General features: G+C 53.2%; 1 protein-coding gene and 1 long non-coding RNA gene across 9 annotated transcripts in view; one reads left to right on the forward strand and one right to left on the reverse strand.

The window, feature by feature from the left end:
- LOC129050502 (uncharacterized) lies at positions 1–11,206 on the reverse strand. 8 transcript variants are annotated; one of them, XR_008514177.2, is made up of 5 exons: positions 11,098–11,205; positions 9,040–9,209; positions 5,301–5,378; positions 3,200–3,366; positions 1–2,708 (listed from the first exon to the last, which is right to left on the reverse strand). It is a non-coding gene; the product is annotated as an uncharacterized LOC129050502 (long non-coding RNA). The 8 variants fall into 8 exon arrangements; XR_008514183.2 differs by having other exon boundaries at positions 3,197–3,366; XR_010137183.1 differs by lacking the exon at positions 11,098–11,205 and adding an exon at positions 9,555–9,666.
- The window catches only part of LOXL1 (lysyl oxidase like 1), a 25,919-nt gene continuing 21,814 nt past the window's right edge, over positions 9,570–13,674 (forward strand). Inside the window, exon 1 of the mRNA XM_009250012.4 lies at positions 9,570–11,206. Coding sequence (XP_009248287.4) covers positions 10,099–11,206 — 1,108 coding nt within the window. The 5' untranslated portion in view covers positions 9,570–10,098. The remainder of the gene's footprint in view (positions 11,207–13,674) is intronic.

The following is a 13,674-nucleotide window of genomic DNA, read 5'->3' on the forward strand; positions in this document are numbered from 1 at the left end:
TGCTTGCCACAGATGTCATTGCTTTATTTTATGAAAATAAGCACCAAACACACTACATTCATCTATAAAATAAAGCTTCCCTAAAGACCTATAATAAAAAAGACCTTAATAATAGAAAGATATGCCACGTTCCTGGACAGAAGCACTCAATGGTGCAAAGAAGTTGATTATCACTAAATTAATCTACAAAACTAATCCACTTGCAATGTCCAGTGGGATTTGTTTGCTGGTTTATCTTGGCAGAAAAAAAAAAGTTTAGACTTTGTCTTAAAGAATATATGAATGACCACAAAGAACACCTCAGAAGAAAAAAATGGGCCGGGTGTGATGAGTCACACCTGTAATCCCAGCAGTTTGGGAGGCTGAGGCAGGTGAATCACTTGAGGCCAGGAGTTCAAGACCAGCCTGGCCAACGTGGTGAAACCCTGTCTTTACTAAAAATACAAGAATTAGCTGGGTGTGGTGGCACGCATCTGTACTCCCAGCTACTCAGGAGGTTGAGGTGGGAGAATCACTTGAACCAGAGAGGCAGAGGTTGCAATGAGCCGAGATAGTGCTACTATACTCCAGCCTGGGTGACAGAGTGAGACCCTGTCTCAAAAAAATAATAATAAAAATAATAAAAAAAAACAATGGGACTTGTATTCTCAGTCATTAACCCTTATTAAAAAGTTACAATCATTAAAATAGGGCAACAAATACCAATGTAAGAATGATGTGACAGGCCAACAGAACAGAATGGTAAACCCAGTCAAACACACAAAAATATTTAATGTATGATAAAATGGCCTTTCAGATCATTGGAAAATGATTAATTTGTTTATAATTCATTTGGGGATAGTTGGTTAATTTGCTTTAAAGTTATGTTCTTACCTCTCACCACACATGAAGATAAAATAAAGTGTTTAATATAAAAAGTGAAATGAAATCATAATCTCAGAAGAACATTTAATTGAAAATTTATATGTTCCTGGTGAAGGCAGCGGTTATGCAACAATAAAGTCCAAGGCCATAAAGAAAAGATTAATAATCTGACAGCTTAAAAATGAAGCATCAAGAATTTTAAAAATTGATGGAAATGACAAATTAGTTGTATAATATGTGACAAAGAGTGATATATGAAAAGGTGCTAAATATACATCTTATAAACCAATACTAAAAAGATGAACATTACAGTAGAAAATAGTCAAAGAATATGAACAGAAAATTTACAATTCATTCACTCAACAAATATTTATCGAGCACCTCTTCTGTGCCAGACAAGTTTACACATGGGACACAGCAGTGAACAAGACAAAGGACAAAGGTCCCTTCCCCAAGGAGCTTACATTCTATTGGAGAGAGGCAAACAATAAACAATTATGAAGTATTTTAGACGGTGATAAGTACTATTGGCAAAAAAGAAAAAGAAGAGTTAAGTAAGGCGATCAGGAGTGAGGCATGGGGAGCTCAGGGGCTGGGGAGGTCTCATCAGGAAGGAGACATCTGAGCAAAGCTTTGAACAGATTCAGGTAGTTGACCACACAGAGCAGGGGAAATTGCCATGGTGCGGCGGAGGGGCAGGAGAAGGCCAAGTTGGCTAGAACAGAAAGAGCAAGGGACCAAGTGGTGAGGACCCTGGAGGCCTTGAACAGGACTTTGGCTTTTAACCTGAGAACCATTGCAGAGCTTTAAGCCGAAGAGTGAAATTTTGACTTATGTCTCAAAAAGGATCATTCTGGCTACTGTCTTGAGAGCAGACTTTTGGGGTACAAAGGTAGGAGCAAATAGACCATTTAGGAGGTCAGCAAACACAAGGCAACATGTTCACTCTCACGGGTAACCAAAAATATGCAACTAAAAAAATGTATTCACTTGTTTTTAACCTATCCAACTTTTAATGTTCTTTTAGAAAACAGTACCCAGTATCAGTAAGGGTGAAGGCACTTCGGGCAGGTAAATGGGAACCACCTTTCTGGGACCAGCTGGGTATTCTGTGCCAAAGCCTTAAAAACACTCAAAACCTTTCACCAGAAATCCAACTTCTAATAAATTAATCTAAAGGTCTAATAATCACCAATACTTATTGAGTGCTTGTACACACCGGGCTCTGAACTAAACGTGCTCCATATTACCCCCATTTAAATTCTTACCATTATTCCCGTCTTACAGAAAGAAAAAAGGCATGGTGAGTCACACAGTTCACAAATGAGGGCTAGAACCAAACCCAGGCACTGTGACCTGCTACACAGCAGAGGCAGACATGAATATTTCTTCAAGGGTGCTTATTACAGCATCATTTATAATAGCAAATAAAGTACCCAAAAAATCAACAAAGGAGGTGATTCATTCAGTTATTATTTGTCCACATAAGTCAGTCATTAAAAATCTGGTTAAAGAAAACTCGTTTCCGATCCAGCCAGGTGCTGAGACAGGCAGAAGTTTCCGGAGCTTCTCCTTGGAAGCTGCCAGCTGCTGTGATGTCCTATTTCTTGATCCAGGTGGTAATCCAGAGGTGTGCTCACATTGGGATCATTCATCAAGTGGTACACTTAGGATCTGTGGACTTTTGTGTGTGTGTATGCTATACTCATGTTTTTAAAAGTTATTTTTGGCCGGGCACGGTGGCTCATGCCTGTAATCCCAGCACTTTGGGAGGCCGAGGTGGGCAGATCACGAGGTCAGGAGATTGAGACCATCCTGGCTAACATGGTGAAATCCCGTCTCACCTAAAAAAAATACAAAAAAATTAGCCATGCATGATGGCGGGTGCCTGTAGTCCCAGCTACTTGGGAGGCTGAGGCAGGAGAATGGCATGAACCCGGGAGGCGGAGCTTGCAGTGAGCTGAGATCGCACCACTGCACTCTAGCCTGGGAGACAGAGCAAGACTCTGTCTCAAAAAAACCAAAAAAAGTTATTTTTAAAAATTTAAGTTGCCAGGTGTTTCTCCTCCTACAGGGACACAAGAAGGCTGGGGAGCAGGATTCTTGGGTCAGGGATGAGGCCCTAGTTATGTAGACCCAAGGCTGGTAGCCACCACTTGCTCCACGTGGAAATGGCTCTCAAGATTCTGTGGTCTGAGAAAGCCTGGTCCTTCCCATCCTGCAGGAAGGAAATGCTATGCAGGAAGTGGCTGGCCTCCTGGGCAGATAGAAATGAAGGTACTCCCCGACCCCACACCCCACCTTCCCATTCCAACCAGTGGGTTGACATTACCACCTCTAAGTGAGACTGGCAATCTGACTGCAGGCCCAGGATCCAGGTCCAGTCCTGAGGGAGACAAGGTCCTAACAGGGGAGGGACCCACCGCTCTGGAACAGAGGGGGTATCTTGGGGAGTGGGGGACAAAGTCTTGACCTCCTCTTCATCTAGGCAGGCAGGAGCTCCTGTGATCAACATGAACATTGAAACAGCAGTTACCTTGATACAAGGAAATGTTCATCAACAGTTATTACACAAACAAAGCAGCTTGTAAAATGACATAGGCACTATGATCCTAATTGTTTTTTTAAATGAGGGGGGGGGTGGAGCCTAAAACAATGGTTTTTCTCCAGGTTACAGAATGAATTACTTTTTCTCTTTTACTCTGTATTCTAAATTTCCTATAATTGACCTATTTCTTTTGTAATCTGAGATTAAAAATTGTATTACAAAAAAACTTAAGGGAGAGATTGCTGATATCTCATCTTTCATCACCCTGTGGCCCTTTCCTTTCTAGACCCCAGCTGGGCAAAACTAGTCTCCACTGGCCCCAAGGGCCTGCTCCTTCTGTTACAGGAAAGGGGTTCCGATCCAGGCCCCAAGAGAGGCTTCTTAGATCTCACACAAGAAAGATTATGGGGCAAGTCCACAGAGTAAAGTGAAAGCAAGTTTATTAAGAAAGTGAAGGAATAAATGAATGGTGACTCCATAAGCAGAACAGCCCCGATGGCTGCTGGTTAGCAGTCATCTATGATTATCTTTTGATTGTCTATTAAAGAAGGGGTAGATTATTCATGAGTTTTCTGGGCAAAAGGTAGGGAGTTCCCAGAACTGAGTGTTCCCCTTCCTTTTAGCTCATATAGGGTAACTTCCGGATGTTCCCATGGCATTTGTAAACTGTCATGCATTGACGGGAGTGTCTTTTAGCATGCTAATGTGATATAGTAGCGTACAATGGGGAGTGAGGACAACCAGAGGTCATGATCATCACCATCTTAGCATGGGCTGCCTTTTTATTTTTTATTTTTTTGAGACAAGAGTTTCGCTCTTGTTGCCCAGGCTGGAGTGCAATGATGCGATCTCGGCTCACTGCAACCTCTGCCTCCTGGGTTCAAGTGATTCTCCTGCCTCAGCCTCCCAAGTAGCTGGGATTATAGGTGTGCACCACCACGCCTGGCTAATTTTTTAATTTCTAGTAGAGACAGAGTTTTACCATGGCCAGGCTGGTCTTGAACTCCTGAACTCAGGTGATCTGCCCGTCTCGGCCTCCCACAGTGCTGGGATTACAGGTATGAGCCACTGTGCCCGGCCAGCTGGCTTTTTTTTTTTTAAATTGCATTCTGTTTTATCAGTGGAGTGCTTGTGACCTGTATCTTGGGCCTCCTGTCTCATCCTGTAACTACCAAGGCCTAGCCTCCTGGGAATGCAGCCCAGCAAGTCTCAGGCTCATTTTACCCAGGCCCCATTCAAGATGGAGCCCCTCTGGTTGGAATACCTCTGTCACTTCCATCACCACAGCCACTCTCACCCCACACCACCTCCCCTTCTCCAGCTCCACTACCAAACCCTACCAGGGGGAAATGAGTAAACTCTGAGAAAGCACAAAAAAAGCCACCTCATGAAGGTGAACCAAGGACTGAGTCACTGACAGACAGAGATGGATGGGTAAATGGGCAGACAGAGAGACAGACATGGAGACTGAAATAGAAATGCCTCCCAAAGGTCACAGAGAGTCAGTGCCATGTCTTCACCTCCACCCAGGACTATCACTTATACACTCCCACCAGCCTGGGCACCCACTGGAGACTTGGCAGGTCTGGCTGCTCTCTGTGATGACTCCAGTCAGCACAGGGCCTGGTATTCCACAGATACCCAGGGAACATGCTGAGTGAGTGAGTGAGTGGATGAATGAAGGAATCGTTCACTGGGAGAAGCATCAGCAGATAGAGATGACGGGAGGGAGTGTGAAAGAGAGTTGAGGAAGAACAGAAACAGATGGAGACAGATGGAGGCTGCAAATCACAGACTTGGCCACAGACAGAAAATGAACGAATAAGATGGAGGGAGGTTACTGCAGAAAATTTAAAAGCTATAGAAAGCCGGTCATGGTCGTGTGCACCTGTGGTCCCAGACGCTGAGGCAGGAGGATGGCTTGAGCCCAGGAGTTCAAGGCTGCTGTGAATCCACTGCACTCCAGCTGGGGGAACAAAGCAAGACTATGCTTTTTTTAAAAAAACAAAAACAAACAAAGAAAAAGCTAGAGAAACCCAGAGAGATCCCCGTGAAAGTTAAATATACAGACAAAAAGAAAAGGAGAGAGAGAGAGAGCGCAAGCCCTCCCTTAACCTTGTCAGGATGTTAGTAGAGAGAACCAGGGGTTCCTGCCTTAGTTTCCTTCCTAGATTTGCAGGTCTCTGCTGGACTGTGTCCCAAGGGCCTGGCGCCCTGCTTGGTTTTGCCAGTTCTCTCCCTGGGGCAGGGGACAGTTGCCCTCTTACCCCCACGGCATGCCAGCTCAGGGCCCTCCCACCCAGAAGTCCCCAGACAACTATGCAGAATCCCCCCCGCCAAGGCAGGTCCCTGGGAGAAGATCTCTCTCCCCAGCTGGTCCTAGAGCCCCTGTCCCCACTGACTCTGGGCTCAGGTCCCCCGGGTTGGATAGGGGTTGGGGCTGGAGGTGGAGGTAGAGACAGGAGCCTGCTTGCCCCAGACTCTGGGGAGGGGTGAAAGTCAGAGAGGGGAGAAGCTCTAAGGGGCCGAGGGGGCTTCCCGCTTCCACAGAGCCCAACCTGAATGCCCAGAGTACTGTATCAGCTTGGTTATTTCCAAATCCCCTGGGAGCCGTGGGGGAGGGGACCCAGAGAGCTGGGAGGAAAAACGACTGGGAAGTAGCCAGAGCCACGGAATTCCCCTGGGTCCTAGAGAAGGGTGGGTTCCTTCCACCCCCAACCCCATTAGTCCCTCGAAAAGGCTCTGACCTCACCTCCCCCACTTCCAGAGTGGAGTTCCAGCCCTGAAGAAACACTTCCAAACCCACGGCTCTGGCCCCCTCCTCAGGCCCCCTCCTCGGCTACCTCGGCCCTGGGGACTGGGTCCCCCGCCCCACCATTGCGCCAGATGTGGCTGCGGGGGAGGGGGAGGCACGGGGCCCAGCTGGCAGTGGTCAGTCGGTGGTCCTCTCCCTGCAGAGTCAGCGCTTTCTGTGCCAGCTCGCCCAGCCTCCTCACTCAGCACTTCCTCCAGCCCGCTTTCCAGAGGCAGCAGCTGCCTGGGTTGGGTCTTGGATTCCCAGTGCTGCCCCAAACCCATCTACAGCGCAGCCTGGAAGATGGAGGGTTTGGGTGCTCTGGGGCCTTCCCTCATGACATCCCCACTATCACAGAAAATTCCGACCCACCATGGGCCTCCTAGTACTTCCCTCTGCAAAGCAAGTGAGGAATCCCACAGCTCCTGACCCCTCTCTGCTCCCCAGACCCGCTGCTGGTCAGGCCTGCTGCTTCCTGGTTCCCCCATGGACTTTCCAGAATCCAGCCTTCCACGACAGGGTCACAGGACCCTGGCTGCTCCGCGGGAGCCCCAGCAACACAGAGCTGAGCACGCGGCAGGGGCTTACTAAAGTCATGCGCAATCAACAGGCTCTTTCATCCTTCTATCGCCACCCCTCCGAGGGTCCCCTGACACCGGTTCCTAGTGCCAGGAACTGGCAACAAGCCTCAAGCACATGCCTGGGTCTTAAAAATGTGGGTGTGAATCCCAGCCTGTAGGGACAGGCGGAGAGAGAAGCTGCCCTTCCCCCCAGACAGCTCTGGCTCAGCTCAGCCTTGGAGTCCACGCCCTCATTTGACCCCAGCTCTGCACCCTCCATAGCCTGCCCAGGTCTCTTTTAGGACCCCACCCTGCAGGTTTCAACCTAAGGATGCCAGGACACCTCCAGCCACCGAGGCAAGGCCTTGCCCAGCATGAGGAGAGGTGATGGTAGGCAGGCTCCCCTGGGCTCACAGAGCTGCTGGGCCTGTCAGCCACTGCAGGAGACCTAACCCCAAGCAGAATGAGGTCAGAAGGAGGGAGTAGAGAGGAAGGGAGAGGACAGCTCTGGTGGAGGGGCCATCTCTGGCCCCCCTGCACAAGGTTCACCCTGGGCAAGGAAAGATGCTGAAGACAGATAAAAACAGGAAACACAGAGGAAGTAGGGGTGGGGGTCAACCCCAAGAGATAAACCCCTCCCTTCTCTCACAAGTCAAGAGGAAAGAAGGAAAATAGTGGCCACATGTCTGGCTCTGTGCTGGGGACTTTTCATAATCCTCTCATTCCATCCTCTCAAATATGCCACAAGAAAGGTATGATTACCCCCAGGTCACAGACAGGACTCTGAAGCTCTGAGAGCTTAAAAAGCTTCCCTGGGGAGTGGCTGGACCAGGCCAGGTCCCCAGCTCAAGTCATGGTGTGGACCCCCGGGTCTCCATCTCCGCAGGGATGGCTGGCAGGAGCGCAGTCCTGGCCAGGGGAGTCTGTGCAGAGGCCCAAGCTATGTTCAGAGCAGAGTTTATTCAAATAGAGCCTAACAGGAAACTTGGCTCCTCTGACTCACTCTGATTCGACCTTATTAAGAAAAAAAGAGAAAGGAGCAGGAGCCAGCATCGGGTAAGGTTTCACGCCAAGAGCTGGCTCTGAGGCCCGCTGAGTGGAATGGCCTGTGCCCTGATCCCCCCACACCCAAAGCCTTGAGGCAGCCCCTGCCCTGCTGTCTGAGTCAAGGCGAGGGGTCCTGCCTTCACTTTAGGGCAACTGAGTTCCCTTCCTCACAGCCATCCTCTGTCCTCCCTCCACTCCTCTTCCCTTCCCTCCCTGCCTAGGGGTACCCTGAGGCCTGTTTCCACTTCTCCCCCTCCTCTGCTGCTGCAGCTGCCCATCTGGCTGGCGGGAGGGCCCTACAGGACCCCAGGGATTCCAAGCAGCTGAGGCCAACACTGCAGGGGGCAAGCAGGAGGGAGGGAAGGCTTAACTCTCCAGGTCCCGGCCCTCAGTAAGCCCTGCCTCAGCATCTTGCTTGGTGTCAGTCACACCAGTGGCTCTTCGGAGGAATCTTGTCTGGAGTCTGAGATGGAAACCCCGTGCTGGGGAGCTGAGGTGTCAGCGTTGACAAGTTGCTTGCCAGGAGGTATTGGAAGCCTCCTACCTCTGGGCTGGATTCCGGGCATTTAAAGGGTAGAGACATGCCGGAGTCCAAGCCTCAGTCCTGAAGAACAGTGCAATGGGTAAACAAATGCTGCCTGGCAAGGATGGGGTTGGGAGGTCTACAGTTCCCAAAGAATGTCCACTCTAGTTGCCTCCTCTCTAGGTGGGCTCCAGGCATTTCCAAAATAAGAAGAAATATACAGGGGCCAAATTAAGGACAGGTCCTTCATACCTTGTTTATAAGTCCAAGAGGGCAATTTCTGCCCTTCGGTTCCCAGGAACACAGTTGGAGAAGGCAGCCCAGGGGAGGCCAGAAGAGCAGTATTTGGAGTGTGATTTCTTGGATGCCAAAGTGTTCAAACTTCTGGGACCCCCTCCTATCCCTGCCATTCCCAGAAGGAACAGAGAATCTCCCAAAGCACTCTCAGGAGCCATCTGGCCTAATCTTCCATTGGTAAGCTGTGGCAACTGGATCAGATAGAGTAAGGGACCGAGCCACACAGCAACAGGACCAGGCCAGTTCTCCGGAACCCTCTTCTGTTGTTCAATGCTTACAGGCTTCTCTGCCTCCCAGTGACCCCTGTCCCATGTCAAAGACAGCCCCCAGTTTCATTTTATCCATGTGTACACTCAAGTTATTCCCAGGCTATGCACAGCCAAGAGATGTAGGACAGAAACCATACCTGATGTCTGGGAAGTTGATCTCTCCCAGGATCTCACAAGTGCTATTCAGCTCAGGGATACACCCCACTCTTCAGACTGGGAAAGTAAGCTCCTGAGGTGTGCCACGAGGGAAAAGCTGCAGCTCCAGTGCCTCTCTACGCAGGCCCAAGAGCTGCAGTGCACCTGGGGCCTGGAATTAGAGAGTGGTCCCTGTTCAGCATCTCCCCGAGGAGGCCCACCAACAAAGAGGGTGTGTCTTTTTTTTTTCTTCCTATTGATGGTGTGGGATAATGGTGGAAGGAACATACAAAGAGGGTGTGTCTTCATTAGCACTGGCTTTAGGGAACAAGGAAAAGGGAGAACCCGGGAGTACGGGAAGGAGGCTGGGGCAGACAGAAGTCAGAGGCCCATTCCAGCCCAAACGAGAAGCCAGTGAGCAAGGTGGAGACCAGGGATGCTGTGACCAAAGCAGAGAGGAATGGGCGGGGTGGTGCTGACACCCCAGCCCCGTTCTGCCTGCCAGAGCCCCACTTACCAGGCCCGAGTCCCCAGAGGTCCCCTCCTACTCCCTTCTCGATTCCCTTCCTTAGAGGCAGGTCTGTGGCTTGGCTGGGAACTCCAGGGACTGAGGGAGCACTGCAACTGTGGGACCGGCGCATAGCTAAAAGCCGGCGGGCCATAGGGCCCCGCGGAGGAGGCCCCAGCAGGCGGACCAGGAGGCCGAAGCCTCCCGACGCTCCCAGCCTGTTGCTTATTCATTCAGAGTGGGAAAGCGCCAGCCGAGCGGCCAGCCAGTGAGGGGCTGGCCATGTAAGGCCCACAGGCGGTCCTGCCCGCCCGGTGCCCTGCGGAGAGCCTCGTGCAGCCCTGGGCACCGCCCCTGCCCTGCCCTGACCCCTTGGCCTCGAAATGCTGTCATCGGAGGAGCCGTCCCGCTCGGGACAAGGCCAGCATGGACGAAGCTAGAGCTGGGGCAAGCAAGGAGCCTTCCTGTCCTCGAGGCCGTGGGAAGAGAAGCACGCCCAGGGGGCCACTCCTGAGAGCCTCTCTGTCCACCAGGCCTCTGCAGAGGGGTCACCATGGCTCTGGCCCGAGGCAGCCGGCAGCTGGGGGCCCTGGTGTGGGGCGCCTGCCTGTGCGTGCTAGTGCACGGGCAGCAGGCGCAGCCCGGGCAGGGCTCGGACCCCGCCCGCTGGCGGCAGCTGATCCAGTGGGAGAACAACGGGCAGGTGTACAGCTTGCTCAACTCGGGCTCAGAGTACGTGCCGGCCGGGTCTCAGCGCTCCGAGGGTAGCTCCCGGGTGCTGCTGGCCGGCGCGCCCCAGGCCCAGCAGCGGCGCGGTCACGGGAACCCCCGGCGTCGGCAGGCGCCGTCCCTGCCCCTGCCAGGGCGCGTGGGCTCGGACACCGTGCGCGGCCAGGCGCGGCACCCATTCGGCTTTGGCCAGGTGCCCGACAACTGGCGCGAGGTGGCCGTCGGGGACAGCACAGGCATAGCCCGGGCCCGCACCTCCGTCTCCCAGCAACGGCACGGGGGCTCCGCCTCCTCGGTCTCGGCTTCGGCCTTCGCCAGCACCTACCGCCAGCAGCCCTCCTACCCGCAGCAGTTCCCCTACCCGCAGGCGCCCTTCGTCAGCCAGTACGAGAACTACGACCCCGCGTCGCGGACCTACGACCAGGGTTTCGTGTACTACCGGCCCGCGGGCGGCGGCATGGGCGCGGGGGCGGCGGCCGTGGCCTCGGCGGGGGTCATCTACCCCTACCAGCCCCGGGCGCGCTACGAGGAGTACGGCGGCGGCGAAGAGCTGCCCGAGTACCCGCCGCAGGGCTTCTACCCCGCACCCGAGAGGCCCTACGCGCCGCCGCCGCCGCCGCCGCCGCCCCCCGACGGCCTGGACCGCCGCTACTCGCACAGCCTGTACAGCGAGGGCACCCCCGGCTTCGAGCAGGCCTACCATGACCCCGGCCCCGAGGCGGCGCAGGCCTACGGCGGAGACCCACGCCTGAGCTGGTACCCGCCCTACGCCAACCCGCCGCCCGAGGCGTACGGGCCGCCGCGCGCGCTGGAGCCGCCCTACCTGCCCGTGCGCAGCTCCGACACGCCCCCGCCGGGTGGGGAACGGAACGGCGCGCAGCAGGGCCGCCTCAGCGTGGGCAGCGTGTACCGGCCCAACCAGAACGGCCGCGGTGAGTACCGCCCCCGACGCCCCTCCGGCCGCGCGTGCCCCTGGCCACTGGAAACTGCTCCGGGCCCCGGGCCCCTCCTCAGAACTTCCCGGAGGCCTCCCCTGAGCTGCTAAGCACCGAGCAGCGCCCCCTCCCGACTTCCCCCGACCCAGCCAACAGCACCCCACTGGCATCTCACCTCCCAGCTTAACCTGCACCCAGGCATCATCAGTGCCAGGGGTTGGCCAGGCAGGTATGGGCTCTGATCCTGGCTTTGGTGGAGGGACTAGCCGAGCTTTGGGAGGAGGCGCGCCTTCTGCACTTGGCTTGGGTCATCTGAGGACAAAAGGAAGGAGCCCCTCATCCACCTTCTCCCTCATTTCAATGAGGGCATCTTCTTCCCCCCTTAGAGATGTTCTATGCCAGCTCACAGGGTGAGGCAAGGAGCATCAGAAACCTGAGTCTTCAGGACCAGAAAGGCCTTAAGGGATGCCCCTGGAGGTGTGGCAGGTTGCCCATTACTGGGCATGTGTGAGCTTGGCCTGAGTGCGCAGGAGGTTAGAGGGGAGCGTGTGCTCCAGGCAGGAGTCCAGACTTCCTCGGGGGAGTCTGCAAGGCTGGGGCAAGAAAGACCAGCCAGGCACTGGCCTGGGTGCAGAATTTCAGGGGCTACCAAAAAACCCAGTAGTTGAGATGAGTAATATTGAGATGTATTTTTTTAAAGTCAAAATTAATGCAAAAAAAAACCCTGTGATAAAGGAAATATCCAAATTTTAAATAGAGTCAGTAAGAGTGGTATGCCGAGCCATATTGGAGCCTGAGGCTAACTGAAAAATCAGCAACACGGATCCTGTCTTTATTTGAAATTTGGATATTTTGTTCGTTACAATAGTTTTGCATTAATTTTTATTTTAAAAACTATTGTGTTAAATATTACTTATCTCTGTTACTGAGTTTTTTTGGCACCCCCTAAAATTTTGCACCCCGAGCAAAAAAACAAAAAACAAACAAAAAAACACCTCACTGGCCTCATTCCCCTCACCCTAGTCCTGGCCCTGGCGGAGAGCCCCAGCTGTGGACAGGACTCCCTCTGGCTTTTCAGGGGGTGAACATACGTCCTCCTCTTGGGAAGGCCCAAGCCCTCTGCACATGAGGACACAGTAGAGAGGCAGCTTCCACACATGCTGTTAGCAGACAGGGCTGCTGTGACAAGTGCTGACTGGTGGGTCTGGCCAGTGCTAGACGGCCATCAGCCATTCTCTGCTGTCCTAGAATCCCCCTCCCTGCTACCGTCTCCATACGGGCAGCTTTTGGGCCAAGGTTTTCTACTCAGTCCCCGATACTTATGCAGTCCAACCCTGCCTTGCCTCTTTCAAGCTGTCGTCAGTTTCCTCTACCCATAATTCTCTGCTCCCCATTGAGGTTGCTGTGCCTGGCCCACCAAGTAAGGGCTGACTGAGCCCTCCAGTGCCTCAGAGTATAGGTGCTAGCGCCCCAGCCTCCTCCTCAGCCTCTGTCAGCAGAGGGATGATGCCTTGTCTCCAGCCAAGCAGACCTCAGTGAGGGGCTGCTGCTCATGGGGTGCCTGTCTCCCTGGGTACTGCTGGAGGCCAAGACTAGGGAATAGGAGTGTCTCCACTGGGAACACCCACTCTATCACATCCAAGGTGTCGCTTTTGAGTTGTGTGCTGAATCCCACTTTAAGAACCTACAGGAGCTCAGGAAAAATCAGATGGCAGGTTCTTCTGTGGTGTGATGAAGGATGCATCCACCTGCTCTGGTCCTTACCAGGTACTTGCAGCATCCCTGCAGAAGAGCACGTTATAGCCATCCATCAGCTGCTCTAGGGCCCCTTGGGGGATAGGATGTTTTACCTAGAGGGTGCTAAACTTTTGCAGTGGCTTTTCTTAGAATGCAAGACCTCAGCATGAGGCTCAGCCTGATGGGCCCCACCTCTGGGCAGAGAAAACTGAGTCCTCAAATGCCACAGTACTGGCAGAGGCATGCCTGGGACTTGGCATCTGGGCACCAAGTCAGTGGGTTTTCTAGGGCCTGTCTTTGGGCTGTTAGTTCTTAAGGAAGCCAGTTGGTTGAGAGGGGAATGGGAGAGGGCAAGGCCATGTCTGAAGTGGGGGTGCTTGGTGCTTAGCAGACCTCTGGCCACTACCCCTGAGCCCCACAGTTCATTTTGGGTCAAAAACATTTCTCCCCTGAAGGTAGCATCCTAGGTGCCAAGCTGAGTGTGCTCACATGCATCAAGTCCAGGCCCTTCCCTGGGGCAGTCTACCAGGAGGGGCATCTCAGTGCTGTGATTAGGCAAGCATTGGTGGGGCCAGGGGCTTTGTGAGCCCAGAGGAAGGCCCTCCCAGTCAGGGGCTAGGGCTCAGGGAGACTTCCAGAGGAAGCAGTGTCTAAGCATTGCTGCAAGAGATGGTCATCAGCACCATCCAGGTGCCCCTTCCCCTGATCATTGAGGGTGTGGGGTGGGA

Source organism: Pongo abelii, chromosome 16, assembly GCF_028885655.2.
Source record: "Pongo abelii isolate AG06213 chromosome 16, NHGRI_mPonAbe1-v2.0_pri, whole genome shotgun sequence".
NCBI classification, from domain to species: Eukaryota; Metazoa; Chordata; class Mammalia; order Primates; family Hominidae; genus Pongo; species Pongo abelii.